A 16,756-nucleotide genomic window follows, 5' to 3' on the forward strand; every position below is an offset into this window, starting at 1 on the left:
ACTTGCTGAGAGAATCTAATTCATTTGGTAACCTCACCTTTGCCTGCTTGCAGCAAAGAGGTACCGGGCGTGCGAAGACAAGGAAAAGGAGTCTTGGCAGCAGAAGTGAACATTTCATTTAATTAAATTAGAAGAGTGTTCACAGTAAAAGCTCTCATCAGAAAAACCTTAAATTAGAAAGAAGTTTGTAAGCCAAAAACACAAAGCCTCTTAGGTAATCCAAAGGAAAAAAAAGCAACCTTTTGACAGGACTATATTTGAAACTAAAAAAGCAACAGTGTTACACCTATTTGAGTTTTACTGCAACAGAAAAACTGTAAAGGAAGAAAACTAGTATCTAATTTGTTTGAGAGTGTATTGACAGTTGTTTATTATTAAAAAAAGAGGTAAGCTTGATTTAGAGGCAGCCTTTAAGCTAAACACTTCTAATCTAATTAAAATAGAAGTGTAAAGGTTTTTACTGTAATAAAAAGTACTTATTTCAGGGAAACTGTTAACCTTTAACCCTTAGCGGTCCATTTATTCAGCGTGTCTCAGGCACGTCAGGTCCAATTTATTTTCACACGCGCAGTTTTTTAGACGCGCGGTTTAAAAGTATTTTTTTTCCCCCCACAGTAAAACAGGTTTAAAAGGCACTGCATAGCAACAGGACACTCAGTACTGCATCTCCAGCCCCGCCCCACCCCTTGTTCGCTATATTTTTCACATACCTCTTAATAATAGTACATACCGATAAATCATCTCCTGATCACTCGTTTTATCACCAAACTCCTCAATAATGCGACCCAAGTCATTATTTTATTACTATAACATTTAAAAAAAAGCTCTACAAATGTCTGTGATATTCTTTGAGTGCTGGATGCAGAAGCAGCTATCTTGTTTGTTTATGTCCATGTTATCTATGTGGTGCCGGGGCCATCTGTATTCATGAGATATGCCCTTTTTTTTCGGCTTCTCTCGGCTCCTATCGGTCTCACTCGGCCATTGAATGGTTTTCTCGGCTTTTTCCGGAGAAAAAAACGACTAGAGACCTATTTTTTACGTCTTTTTGATGCTGTCGGACCAGGTCCCACATAGGACCGCAAAGGGTTAAAAGTGAAAGAATCAGTACAAGTTGTGACCAAAGTTAATAACCTTTGGTCACAGCTTGTACTGATCTGATTCAAGAGCTGGAAAGGCCCCCTCGCTTTCGCCCGCATTAGCAAGGTAGAACTGGATATCATGCCATGATATCCAAACTGAAGTTATTGGTCCGCTACGGTCTCGAATCCAAGGTTTATCTACAATGGGTAATCTTTTATATTAACTAACAAAAAGTACCTTTTTGTAGAAGAAGAAAGGAGTTAACAATCTGATCTCCATTACCTCACTATGATAAAATTAATGACAGCTTAGTTATAAAATGAGCATGTATTTCTCTTATCAGTGTGCATTATAGTGTAGGGCAGTTTCTTGGATCCAGGATTAGGCTAGATCTTGGATCTAAATGTAATAAATTTGGAAAAGTGCTTACAGTGGTGTTTCATATTAATGAAGAGTATCTCTGGCTAGATTCCTTCGAAGTGTTATCAACAGGTTGTCTGAAAAGGGGATTTTGTGAAGAGGGAAAGAGGCCAAGTTTAAAAACTGTAAAACTGAACAATGAAGAGCTAACATCTTTTTCTAGGGAGATTGTTACATTTAACCATGTTTTAGACAATGGCTCATGGCAGACTTCTGACAGTCTTTGTTCAGTGTTACTTTGTTGAAACACATTTATACATGAAACAGAGCCAGCCTGTTGAACACACTGAAAAGAATGTCTTGGCTGTTAAGAGGGAAATATAGCCTATTTTAGACCCAGGCTGGAGTAATCAAACAGAGCTGGTGTTGTATATTAAATATCTCTCTACATATACTTATATTTTATTCAGTAATAAGAACTCTGTGACACTGGGTTAATTTTAAAAAGGAGTTACCAATAATTTTTAAATATATTGTTCACTTAAAGATAAGAGCTGTCAAAAAAGTAAAATGTCTTCTGACGCATGAAGCATAGGTAAAGTTCTATAAAAGGTCGAGGCAAGACCCCGGTCGAGTATCATTCAGCTTGCTAGCTCAAGCTGTTTGGACCATTCTCTGAAGAGCTCTGAAAAGCTGGTTGCTGTTTGGTCGTATTCAGAAACCTCTGCCTTTGAAGACAGCTCTTGTCTTTGCATATATCCTACACTACACTTCCATATATTGGAAGGTAAGCATAACCTTTAATTTATATCTCACTTACATTGAAGCATTGAAGCATTGATATAAGGTATAGGAATTATATTTTAGCTTTAGAGAGTGATATATTGGATGCTTTAGGATTTAGCGGTGGGCATGGCTGGCCTAAGGGTGAAACATGTGATAACCATAACTGTATTGAAGTGTTAACGCTGTTGAATCTGTAAGGCACTGCATCGCCCAGATTGCCTATTTAGCTTGGAGTAGACGTGGTCTTGATCCATTTTTAAGCATTTAATAAACTGACTACTAATACTGCTCAGATTCGTTAAAACTTAAAACCTGAATGAGTCTGTGTGATTTTCTTGATTACTTAAAAGTCGTCTGGATATATTGTAAGCCAGTGCATGAACAATCCACTTACAGGAGTCCAAAACATCTCTGTGTCCTCCTGAAACATCTCCCCTGAGTTTAAGAGTGGCCTCAGAGCACAGGGTTCTCCCCAGGAATTCTGTACAGCTGGGTGGCAGAGCATTATAGCCAGGAGCACTTAATGCAAAAATAAAACTGCCATACCTTAAATATATTATAATAATAATATAATAATAATAATAATAATAATAATAATAATAATAATAATAATAATAATAATAATAATAATCTACCCCAGTTCATACCCAGGCTACACTGCTCCATTTAACCCCTGATCCTTTGCAATCTTTTTTGTGTTTCTGGCAGAGCTTGCACATCATACCACCCAATTCCTTGCTGTAAAAAAAAAAAAAAAACATTTCAATTTTTTCCCCACATCACATCATACCCACTATCACAATGTTTGTGTTATTTATTTTTTACACACGGACCCCACTTGCGGTTCTTCCAATTCGCTTTCTACAAGTTGCTCTTCGTTGACTACAATCAGGCTGCTCTTTCATTTTCTTTCTTTTTCATCATCCATTTCAGTTTGGCAATTTCCACATTCATTATCACTATTTTTGCTTATCAATAAATCAATCATTATTTTACATATCACCCTTCATAGTGGAACAGCATAACAAAGCACTTTACAAGATACAGTAAAAAAAGCATAATACAAGAAATACAGTGAAAAACAATGCATAACACATTAAATACAAGGCTAGGATGTGAAAAGAATTCTAAAATGTTGTGGATGCCAGAGAAAAAAAAAGTAGCAACAACACAACAGCTAATAACAGATAAGAACATAAGAACATAAGAACATAAGAACATAAGCACACAAGAACATAAGAAAGTTTACAAACGAGAGGAGGCCATTCAGCCCATCTTGCTCGCTTGGTTGTTAGTAGCTTATTGATCCCAGAATCTCATCAAGCAGCTTCTTGAAGGATCCCAGGGTGTCAGCTTCAACAACATTACCGGGGAGTTGGTTCCAGACCCTCACAATTCTCTGTGTAAAAAAGTGCCTCCTATTTTCTGTTCTGAATGCCCCTTTATCTAATCTCCATTTGTGACCCCTGGTCCTTGTTTCTTTTTTCAGGTCAAAGAAGTCCCCTGGGTCGAAATTGTCTATACCTTTTAGGATTTTGAATGTTTGACTCAGATCACCGCGTAGTCTTCTTTGTTCAAGACTGAATAGATTCAGTTCTTTTAGCCTGTCTGCATATGACATGCCTTTTTAACCCGGGATAACTCTGGTTGCTCTTCTTTGCACTCTTTCTAGAGCAGCAATATCCTTTTTGTAACAAGGTGACCAGAACTGAACACAATATTCTAGGTGAGGTCTGACTCATGCATTGTAAAGTTTTAACTTCCCTTGATTTAAATTCAACACTTCTCACAATATATCCGAGCATCTGTTGGCCTTTTTTATAGCTTCCCCACATTGTCTAGATGAAGACATTTCTGAGTCAACATAAACTCCTAGGTCTTTTTCATATGATTTTGCCATTTGTGTCTCTTAGACATTTAACCTCCTCTTTGAATGTTCTCTTGCTGTTATAATATTGGAAAAACATTTTGGAATTGGTTTTAGCACCCTTAAAAATATTGATTTCTATCTCTCTCTTGGCCTTTCTAACTTCCTTTTTGACTTGTGTTTGCAGTTCCAAGTACTCTTTCTGTGTACTTTGTTTTTGGTCCCTTTTAAACGCTCTGTAAAGTGCCTTTTTTTTTTTGCTGAATATTTTTTTTAGATTTAGATTTGTCTACTTTTGGGATGTAATTGTTTTGCGCCTCTAGATTTTAAAAAAAAAACAGCCATCCTTTTTCTGTGGATGTTTTCTCTATTTTACTCCAATCTACTTCTGTTAGTCTCTGTTTCATACCTTCATAGTTTTCTAAAATTATAAACCTTAGATTTAGTCATTACTTTTTGGGTTTTAAAAATCACTTAAATGAGACCATGTTGTGGTCTGAGTTTGCCAATGGCTCTCTGACCTCTGTTTTAGTTATTCTGTCTTCGTTATTTGAAAAGACTAAATTAAGGCATGCCTCCCCTCTAGTCCCGCACTGAAGCAGAGCACAGCAATGATCAATGCAGTTTCCTTCTCGGCATTGGTATTTAAATGCTTTTGTAGTTTTATTTTTAAAACCATTCAATACAGCAAAGGGAAAGATGTAAACAGCATTTCAAATAAACCGCTCATTCGGCGTAAAAAACTGTGATGTCACTTGGTGCAAGTAGCTTATACAACAGTTAAATAATAATACTTTAGTGAGTTGTGTTTGCCTATGAGACTGACCATGACTGTTATTTATAGGCAGGGCTTGAATTTTAGCGCGGGATTACGGGAATCGCGCATTTTCCAAGTTGCTCCCGCATATCTGTAACTTTCAGTGTGGGAAAGCCCCGCAGAGATATTGTAAGACACCAAGCTACTGTATTTTTCAGCTAATTTAGAATGCCTGAAACGCTACAACAATCTCTAAGGAAATGGGCGTCAGAGACAAAAGCACTATGAGCCGCATTCTGAGTAGTTCTGGTTAAAATAAATAAATAAAAAAAGTAGTACTGAATATTAAGGGTGCAAGACTTTATTCGCTCGTACGTGATTCTCGGCTTTAAGCAGTATAGAAACTCAGTACGCTGCAGTATAAATAAACAGTTTTTGGAAAGAAAAAAAAAGACGATAAAGTCTATATAGGTGTTGTTTTGCAAGCGGTGGCTTTCGTTTTAACTCTTAAAACTCAGCCCCATTCAATTTGGGGGGTGCCAGTGCACCTAAGGTTACGCACCGTAAAAGCCAACTACCTGGTTTAAAATTACAGACTCTGGGCTTTCCAAAGACATATTCAGTGTGTGTATGCGGTACTTCTAACCAGAACTATGACTGCCTGAAGTTAAGCCTCTCATCATGTGACAGAGTTCACAGCTTCGGTTTCATTTTGAGCTAGGACTATATAAAGAAGGATAGGAAAATGATGTCACAAGTGGGCAACATCATTTTAGTTAGTAAACAGTGGAGCATTTCTGCAGCCCGTAGAGCACTTTAACAGTGCACTCGCAATGCTTTTAACTTATTCGCGCTTTCCCTGGCAAAATGTTTGACATAATCAAGCATTATTTCGCATAAATAAGTCAGTCACTTTATATTAATGATATTTTGTATTGTTATAAAAAAAATACCGGTATATCCTGGCGCTGCAACATAGCATCTCCGCAATGTATTCAGTACTGAGTGGGTTCCACAAATGGCGTCTGTAATTGAGTACTGAACTGCATCACGGGATTGACGGTCCTAGCCTTCTTTATGTAGTGCTAGGTTTTGAGTCTATTGCTCCGTCATTGTAGCAGCTAGAATGAAAGGGCCGGTATCGTTGGAAAGCTTAGAAACTCAGCTTCCCACCCCCTCCCCATGTTCACTTCATAATGAGGTTCAAAGGTGCATTGTTGTTGGGGTTTTTTTTCTACGATTAAAATGAACACAAATATATATTATAGCAGTGACCAAACATGATTTTTTTGGAAAAGCATTTTTTTTTTTAACCTATATTCTCATCTCTACCATATAGTATGCCTGATGCAACTTACATAATATGAAAGGAAATTGTGGCCTTTCATTTGATATGTTACATGCATGCAGTACAAACTATCCAGTAGTTAAACATACATAAATGAAAACAGTGAAAAACAGAAGGAAATAGGGCTGACTGTAAAGAGCTAAAAAAAAGAAAAGAACTGGAGCACTGGTTAAAAAGAAAAGCACCTTTTTCTTCTGCTGCATGCAAAAACTCAGGCAATGGCAACAGCAATGGAGAGTGCTCTGTCTCACAGTGATGAACAGCTGTTAGGTCTCCTGAAAGCAGCTTATTTTAAAGCAACACCAGTGTGAATGATGATGCAGTAAAATATATATATATAAATTTTTATATGCAAAAGTGCCTTTTCTTTTGCCATTCCCCCCTAAAATTTTGGAATCCCCCTCCCCATTAGGAAATCCCCCCAGCACACAAAAATAAAATTCAAGCCCTGACAGGGTTTGTTGTACATGAATATAAAATAAAAACTTGATTATACTGCGTTTGTATTTTTAGCAGTATTAGCAATAAAAAGTATGTCTCTGCAAGCATACATGTTTTTTTAAAATCTCACGATATGGAAATTATCGATATTGGTGCCCATCACTTTAAAAATATATATATTTAATATATATATATATATATATATATATTTTATATATATATATATATATATATATATATATATATATATATATATATATATATATATATATATATATATATATATATATATATATATATATATATATTTTATATATATATATATATATATATATATATATAATTACACACATGAGGGTGGTTTGAAAGATTCTGAGCCTAATATAGAACGAAACACCAGAGACTACTGCTGTTATGTCCATGTTCAGTATACTCCAACAGCCAAGTCACAACAGTCTAGATAACTTCCTTATTTATGCTGTTCCATTCTAAGCCCGTATTATTTCCTATCCAAGGAACTTAGGCAGTGAGGATCTCACAAGTATGCAATTCACAGTGCCTTTGCTTTACCACAGAAACAAAATACACATTTTTAAAGGCGATACATGCATTTACAAAAATAAAACAGGAAACAGGATCAGAGTGCTGTCTGTATCTCATACTATTTAGGTAACATGATAACGAGATAGCTGTGACAACGGCCAAAAGTCTACCAGAACTCAATATTGATATCAGCTGGTAGCTGCTGCACAGTGTACAAGCTACATTTACCACCAAGGAGGATTTTTTGTATTTCAACTATTTAATTCCTATTGAAGTCTGTGTATGTATTCCTGGGCTACAATAACCGTCTATTTCTTTGAATTAGCTCCCAGTACAGTATTGTTAAAAGAACCGCGTCTCCGCTCATTTGTTTTCTACCGCAGTTGCACAGCCAGGGTTGTGTCGCTCTGCTGCAATTAGGCTAATTATTTAGTGAGTCTGTGTGGGTTCTGCTTAGTGCTTTTAAAATGATGACAAGGGTGACATTATATCAGCTAGGAAAGCGATCTCCTGGAAAAGGGAGCTGTGCTTCCTGGTTAGAAGTAAGACTGTGTTTGTTATTGGAGGAGCTAGTACAATTTTTATATTCAGCTGCAGGAAGTTCTTTTACAGCATGCAAGATTTTAACTTGGGGGTAGCTTGAGTGTTCACACTTGTATTGGGCGACTTGAATCCTGTAACTAAAATCTTTATAGCGGTAATCATATTATTAAGCAGTTTATACGTAGCGAAGGGGGCAGAGCCTCCTGATTAATTTTAAAAACTAAATAAATTTTGTGAGTTTAAAAGGTAAAAAAAATAAGGAGTTTGAAAATTGGAATTTAGAGAGCAAAATATGACCCATTCATTGAGAGCTATGATGGTAGTAATAATAATAATAATAATTTTAAACACCATAGAATCTGTTCTTTAAATTATATGCAGATACTAAAGTAAGCAACTAGTCAATTCCCTGTCCTTGCATATTATTTTCTTGTCCAAGTGGTTTGCAGCTGTTACAGCACTCATTAAACCTGCAGCTTAACACGCTGCTGAAATATGACACACACAAGAATGCATGTTGGCCCTGTATTACTTGATGTTTTGAGTAGGCTATAGTATGTGCAGTTTCCTCTGGGCAAAATTATGATGCAGCACTGTGTTAAGTAGGGATATAAAGACCCAAAGCAGATTAAAACACAGTATAAAAGCAGAAATTGCATTTCACAGATGTTGAAGAGTGAAGTAAATTAATCAATATTGGATTATTATTAGAAGGAAGATTTTACTTTGTTCTTTCTTACAGAGTAAGAGAGCGAGAGAGACAGCGAGAGAGTGAGAGACTGACAGGTGTAGGAGATATTGAGAGGAAGCCAGAGGACAAGGAAGTAGTCATAGAAATGCAGAAATCTGTTGTTAAACATGTTGTCAGTAGGTGCAGAAGAGCTATCTGCATGCGAGACTCAATGAATCAGCAGCAGAAGAACCTTTAAATACAAGGATGCAGGCAGGTACAGTTACAGGACAGTAACATGCAGTCTGACTCACAGTTTCATTATTATTATTATTATTATTATTATTATTATTATTATTATTTATTTCTTAGCAGACACCCTTATCCAGGGCGACTTACAATTGTTACAAGATATCACATTAGTTTCATAGGGAAGCAAGGGATTACCAAGTTGTTGACAGAAGATCAGGGAAAATATTTTAAACAGTGGCTCAGAATTCAATATGGAAAACTAGGATGTGACATCTGCAGGAGTGTTGGGAGGCTAGGTTTTCATGTACTGGGCTCAAGGCTACCTAAGGAATGGACTGAAGTTAAGATTTGTAGCAATGCAGAAACAAAGAAAGCCGAACAAACAGCACTTGGAAAGAAAATATGGGAACACAGAGTCAAGGGCATCAGGATGCAGAAGACATCATGAAGCAAGCCAAGGACGGTCTTTTGGAGTTCCATGTGCAGAAACAGCAGGCTGAACAGGAAGAAAAAACTGATAAGATATTTCAAACAGCCTGTATGATTGGGAAGACTCAACACCTGCTTACAGACATGCCAACTATGGTTGACCTTCAGAAAGGAAATGGAATCGACTTTGGATTACTATTACTTTCCAACAAATTACATATTAAGGAATTACTAATATTAGCGATGTATTTATTATGAATAAGACATATCGATAATATATCTGGATGCTTATGAACCGCATACATACTTCTGTATTATTACGTCTTATACTAGAAGTTATATACAAGGTATAGGCAATAAGGATACGTTGTTGTGAAGCCCAGTGTGTCGGTTATGAATCAATATGATACATTAACATTGTAAATATTTCCTTTAGTCATGACTCTGTAGCAGGAGGCCTACAGCTTTACATAGTTATCTTTGTTGTTTACGATACTGCAATTTGATACAGCAATCAATAAGCACGTTTTTAAAATATATGAACCTCTTAAATTCTTAACAGGGATTTAAAACCAGATTTTAAATAAATAATCTGTTGCTTCGCTTGTTTCTCCATCTGTCCCGGCAGCAATACTGTTTGTTCATCTTCATACTGTACTCACTGCAATAATAAGCATCATATTTAAAAAATCTGTTATTTACATCCGTTCTGAGTTGTTGTTTTTTTATGTTTAATAGTCCACTAAGACCTAATTTTTTTTGTTTATATTACTATAATAAAAGGTCAAGGATGAGAAATTTGGTAGAATTTGTATTGTTTTTGAGTGTGTAAATTAAGTGTACCATACCCCACTTTCTATATAATTACATCATCTACAATATTCCAGATTAAATATAAACCAACAAACCATTGGACACTGCTCCCCTGACAACGGGGTCATTTGCGCTTGAGATGACGCCAGAAGGGGTCATTCAACACGCATGCGTTTCCGCGTCAACTACAGATAAAAAGAAGGATCGGACAGAGTGGGCGGGGCTTAGGTGGGAGCCCAGTGTAGTCTGCTGCGGAAAGAAACACTTTGAATGGGCGTTTCACAGGCTGTAAAGTCTACCGGGTCGGTAGACAACAATCTATACATGACAAACATATTCAGACACACAACACTGAACACCATTAAAACAATAAGCCATTTCTCCTATCATACTGCAAAACGAAATGGAGCTTTAGCGATTACCGATTTACTGCTACACTTCTGGGCTCCAATAATGGCGCCTGTGATTTAAAACACACTGGGTGCGTTCACGAGAGGCAGACTTTGCTAAGTCTGCGCAGATTCTGAAAATTCATTGGCTAGTTGCTCCGATTCTGCGCAGAATGACGAAAGCCTGCGTGTCGTGAACGCATCCACTGAATTATGAGTAAACTCGCTCGGAATTATGGGAGTGTGTCCGAGCCTTCTTTTTATCATCCTTGCTCAAGTACACAGAAGCGCAGAAATTCCTCACTCACAACACAGTTACGCACATTACGCAACCACAACCGATATTTCCCTCAATATAAAAACTATCTACACGACAGAGTTTGTGTATTTTTTATTTTTTATTTTTTTACCATAGCACGATACCGTATACAAAATCGAGGTTTCTCAATACTGTACTAGAGCGGACAAGGAAAATACACGAAACCATTGTAATTGAATGAAGCGCCTTGTTTACGGCACTAAAATAGTCCCACTTGGTAAAAAAGCCGTGCTTACCGAATTGCACAACAGACTTATCTCTGTATACCAAATATATCCTTACCTTTCTTGAGTTCCTGGATCCACACAGTTACGATGGTTTTTGAGTGTTTTCGGTGATGAATTAACCATAAAGACAAAGTCTGAACGCTTTGCTGTGAATTACTGAGCTCTGACAGTTTTTTCTCTAAAGCAACCTCTGAAAATGCCGACATTTTAATTTACTGCCAGGTAAACACTGCTTGTTTGCTTGCTTGCCTATACAGCCACACAGTTCACTCGCCTCAGCTCCTTCGCCCGCACAACCCAGCACAAAATATAGTCTGCTGCAGCAACACGGCAATAAAAAGAGGAGGGACTTCGGGTCGTTCTAAAGTGACATCAGCGTGACGAACAGTGTTACGTCACTGTATACGTTATTATTAATGTAATATTATTTATTTATACATTTATTTATTTCTTAGCAGACGCCCTTATCCAGTGCGACTTACAGTTACTACAAAGCACTGTATCACATTGAAAGGTATCACGTTACAGATAATGCAGTTAGAGTAGTACGATCAAATTCAAATAAGAGAAAATAAGAAATACAGTAAATAATTACCTTTTAGAGCGATTACGACTAAGAGCAGTTAAACTTAAAAATATGTGGTTCTATGAGTAAATTCCATTAAGAGCAAGTAGTTTATACAATAAATGGATGAGAGCGATTTGAAATAAGAGCAATTACAAAAAACGTGAATACGGTTACCTTTAGGAGTAAAATCAAGCACAAGATACAGAAAGTATAATTATGAGAGCAGTATTAGAATTATTATTTATTTCTTGGCAGACGCCCTTATCCAGGGCGACTTACAATTGTTACAAGATATCGCATTATACATTATTTCACATTATACAGATATCACATTATTTTACATACAATTACCCATTTTTACAGTTGGGTTTTTACTGGAGCAATCTAGGTAAAGTACCTTGCTCAAGGGTACAACAGCAGTGTCCCCCACTGGGGATTGAACCCACAACCCTCCGGTCAAGAGTCCAGAGCCCTAACCACTACGCCACACTGCTGCCCCGCATACAGCATGTTATTGCTGTTAAGGTCACAAATGCAGGTGTTCATTTATTCAGTTATGTATATTTGAACTGGAGACATTGGACAACCAGTGTAAACTCTCATTGTTCTTTAGTGCTTTAAAAGTTGCTTGCGTAGAATACATGAGATATCCTTCAACCCAGTCCTGCAGTCTGACAATGGAAAATATCCATGTAAAGCTAATAATCCTGCAAGTGAAGTTCTAGCACTGGATACAGACAGGTGGTCTGTGCATCCTGAATTCAGACTCATTCCGCCTGCTCCACTGGGTATTTCAAAATGGGACAGAGACTGCAGGGCTCACTATACAAGATTGCTGATAGGGGAAGTTACACCTGAGCAGCCCGGAACTTCCATAGTAAAGGAATGTTCTGTGATTGGAGAGTGTTCAAATATCATTTTCATTCATGGGTGTGTGTTCCATTTCATTAAATATGAAGCTTTGAAGGAAGGATTTGGGTTTGACTCCAGCAGTCAATGTTATACTCATACAGTACATTCACTGCCTTTCAGCAAGTAATGGGTATTGTATTCTTCTTCAGAAAAACACTATAGTAATTGTACTGTATAGTTACAATAAATACAGTATCTTTTCATATTATAAGTAGTTACGTTATCTGTAACTAAAGCTACTTTTCAGGAAAGCCTATAGATTATTATTATTATGGCTTTTTTATGTCGTTCAGTTTCTGTGAAGCTTAAAAAGGGAAATACTGCCCTGTGTCTGTTTTTCTGTAAGCGTTTCCTGGCATTAGACTTCAGTAGCATTAAGATATTACAGTGGGTAAAATGTAAATACTACAATTCTAACAAAAACAGATGACCTCAAATTAAAGCATGGTGGGTCAGTTCTGTAAGTGATCCATTTCATTATGATAAGGCTATACTAGTTGTAAATAGTAATTAAACATACAAAGTACTGTATGATAAAGTGAACTCCAGCTCCTACAGTCTTCCTAAAGAGGGCAGTGTGACTGCACAAATGGCATCAATTTTGTCTTCTGATCAAGTCATTAAGATCACATGCAGGTTTTGCAGCCTGGCATTCTTTCAGACAAGTTTCACACAAAGGAAAACACACACAAACACATTCATTGTGACATCAATTCCAAAACTTAGGTTTTCAGTTTTTGTTATAATTAATAAAATAACCTTTAAATGCAAAGCAGACAGATCTAAACATTGATCTTTACAATTAGCATATCCTCCAGCTTTGGAACTACAAGCATAGGCGCCAGGTTATATTTTATTTATTTATTTATATATTTCTTTGACAGAGACAACGTACAATTTTTGACATTTCTGACATGTCATAAAGATGCATTGCACCCAGATTTAGCTATGAGCTCATTTTCATTGGCAGTCCCTGGGCAAACACAAAACCAGAAAATAATACAAATAAAGTAACATTTACAGAACAGAAAAAGAAAAAAGTAGAAAAAGAAAACTAAGGAACAGAGTCAGAGAAATGGCAGATGAAAAGACACAGCAGACATACAAAAGCAAATGAAGAATTATAAACATTTAAAAGACACAACTAACTAACTAACAAAATGTGTGTGTGTGTGTGTGTGCATGCAGGGGTTACAATGTCTGTGTATGCGTGCAGGGGTTGCCTGTGTGTGTGTGTGTGTGAATGTGTGTGTAGGGGAACTGGGGTGCAGGTTTGGCACAAAAGATGTGTGGGGGGTGGGGGGTGGGGTCTGTGTAAGGGGCGGGGGAAGCGAGGGCATATAAGGGGGTGCAGGGAAAAGACCGGGAGGATTGGGGGAGAATAAGAGTGAGAGAAGACTGTGCGTGGATAGATAGATAGATAGAGGGGGAAATAATAAAAGAGAACAAATAACAGCCTATAATTATTTGATTTCATTTTTGACTCCCAGTTCCCTTCCCTCACTTTATGATTTTATTTTATTGAATGTTGTACAAAAATAAACGGCTTGAGCCTTCATCTACTCACAGTTGCAGTCTCATTTCTGTCCCTAAAGAACCCAAAACGCTACAATATGGTCCAGTGGAGCCCATGCTCCACCAATATTTTGGAAAGCGGGTGTAGCACCACCAGTGTTATGTAGGCCTACATACCTTTTGATGAGAACGACATCTTTTTACACAATATGTTAAAATGCTAATAATGGTAAAATATGCGAGAAACAGAATTCCTATCGAATAACATTTCACAGAGAAATCATCATAATTTCTTATTTATTCAAAGTGAAGGTTCTGAGCCCTAGTCATTAGAGCAAGCCTTTCATGGATATTTTCCATTAATCCTCTATATACCATTTTATAGTAGTGTGTCACACTGTTAAACTACCGGCAGCAGTCTTTCTCGGGGTTTCTAACCGGCACTTGGAATTGTACTGCAGCAGTGTGGAGTAGTGGTTAGGGCTCTGGACTCTTGACTGGAGGGTCGTGGGTTCAATCCCAGGTGGGGGACACTGCTGCTGTACCCTTGAGCAAGGTACTTTACCTAGATTGCTCCAGTAAAAACCCAACTGTATAAATGGGTAATTGTATGTAAATATAATGTGTAAAAAAATAATGTAATTGTATGTAAAAATAATGTGATATATTGTAACGGTTGTAAGTTGCCCTGAATAAGGGTGTCTGCTAAGAAATAAATAATAATAATTTATTAAGAAACCCGGAAAGGCTGCTGCTGGTAGATTTGCTACAGTATACTGGTTCCAGTCTCTCCTCTATAATTAACTTCACATTCTTTATGTTTCTTCATGTTTGCAAAAGGAATTCAAAGTGTGACGACGAGCTTGTGAGGATTAAGTCAATGCGTAACATTTTAACAGAGTGTGAAATATTACAGTACAAATTAAAAGAATTGAGTTAGGTGTCGTGTCACTGAAGGTTTGTATTTAATGAAGTACAGGAGTCCACAAAGACAAAACAAGTCAGCTCAAAGTTTACTAAAGAACAAGGTGAGACAGATGCAGTATAATATAGAAAACTAAGGAGATTGAGGCTCACAGGGTCTGTCTGAATCATTGCTGGTGCTGCTGCTGTATAATACATGCAACTATGGAGTGTGTTGGTAATACAGAGTATCTTTGGTTGAGTGTCTCGGGGTAATAATATTACAGTAGTTCTCAACAGGGCGGGGCGCCCCCTGGAGGGGCGAGTCAAACTTTCTGGGGGGTGCAGCGAGCATTCTAATAATACAGTAATATTAGCAATGATTCAAAAAAGGCTGAGAACCCCTCGTGTAATAGAACATCTTTGGTTGGGTGTCTAGGGGTTAATAGAATATATTATTTATTTATTTATTTATTTATTTATTTATCTATCTATCTATCTATCTATCTATCTATCTATCTATCTATCTATCTATTAGCAGACACCCTTATCCATGGCGACTTACAGTTATTACAAAATATCACAATAGAGAACATTACAGAATATCACATTGCAGTTAAGAGTAGTTATAAAGTACAATAAAATCAGTAGAAAATAAGATCAAATTCAAATAAGAGCAAAATAAAGAATACAGTAAATAAACTTATAGTAAAAATATTTGCTTACATGAGTAAAGTCCACTAAGAGCACATAGTAAGTATGATAAGTGAACAAGATCAATTTCAAATAAGAACATAAGAACATAAGAAAGTTTACAAACAAGAGGAGGCCATTCAGCCCATCTTGCTCGTTTGGTTGTTAGTAGCTTATTGATCCCAGAATCTCATCAAGCAGCTTCTTGAAGGATCCCAGGGTGTCAGCTTCAACAACATTACTGAGGAGTTGGTTCCATACCCTCACAATTCTCTGTGTAAAAAAGTGCCTCCTATTTTCTGTTCTGAATGCCCCTTTATCTAATCTCCATTTGTGACCCCTGGTCCTTGTTTCTTTTTTCAGGTTAAAAAATTCCCCTGGGTCGACATTGTCTATACCTTTTAGGATTTTGAATGCTTCAATCAGATTGCCGCGTAGTCTTTGTTCAAGACTGAATAGATTCAATTCTTTTAGCCTGTCTGCATACGACATGCCTTTTAAACACAGGATAATTCTGGTTGCTCTTCTTTGCACTCTTTCTAGAGCAGCAATATCCTTTTTGTAGCGAGGTGACCAGAAGAGACCACAGGTGACCAGAGGTCTTACTAATGCATTGTAAAGTTTTAACATTACTTCCCTTGATTTAAATTCAACACTTTTCACAATATATCCGAGCACCTTGTTGGCCTTTTTTTTATAGCTTCCCCACATTGTCTAGATGAAGACATTTCCGAGTCAACATAAATTCCTAGGTTTTTTTCATAGATTCCTTCTTCAAATTTCAGTATCTCCCATATGATATTTATAATGTACATTTTTATTGCCTGCGTGCAGTACCTTACACTTTTCTCTATTAAATGTAATTTGCCATGTGTCTGCCCAAATAAGAGCAGTTACCAAAAACGTGAATATGGATATCTATAAAGGCCTGGTCACACGGGCAACAAGAGGAACACATGTTTCTGACACGAGACGTAAACATGTTGTGAAGGAAGACTATGATACAAAAAATTATATTAACAAACCTGTAGTTCCTTCTTAATTAAATAAAAAGGTGTTCATCAGCACAATTATTTAGTTAGTATGTATACATATTTAATATACCAAACATAATAAATATATTGGTATTCATTATCCTAAACAATGTTTTCAATACTTTAAATGATATGCTTTCGAGACCAAGAAGGCAGACCTCAGATTTTTTAAAACAAATTCCACTTCATTTACTGTTAAAATGAAAGATATTATTGGGGGGTTGTTGTAGGGGAGACCTGTGCTGGCTATCAGGCACATGCAATCCTGCAGGGGGTGGTCGGGAGCCCCATGGGATCTGCCTGC

General features: G+C 36.9%; 1 protein-coding gene across 3 annotated transcripts in view; it reads right to left on the reverse strand.

The window, feature by feature from the left end:
* slc30a8 (solute carrier family 30 member 8) overlaps positions 1 to 11,165 on the reverse strand; it is a 48,065-nt gene extending 36,900 nt beyond the window's left edge. For 2 of the 3 annotated variants that reach the window (XM_034000640.3, XM_034000641.3), the window contains exon 1: positions 10,883 to 11,165. In XM_034000640.3, coding sequence (XP_033856531.1) covers positions 10,883 to 11,033 — 151 coding nt within the window. In that variant the 5' untranslated portion in view covers positions 11,034 to 11,165. The remainder of the gene's footprint in view (positions 1 to 10,882) is intronic. The other variant, XM_034000639.3, reaches the window with a different exon arrangement.
* Between the last annotated feature and the right edge of the window lie 5,591 nt (positions 11,166 to 16,756).

Source organism: Acipenser ruthenus, chromosome 4 (assembly GCF_902713425.1).
Source record: "Acipenser ruthenus chromosome 4, fAciRut3.2 maternal haplotype, whole genome shotgun sequence".
NCBI lineage: Eukaryota > Metazoa > Chordata > Actinopteri > Acipenseriformes > Acipenseridae > Acipenser > Acipenser ruthenus.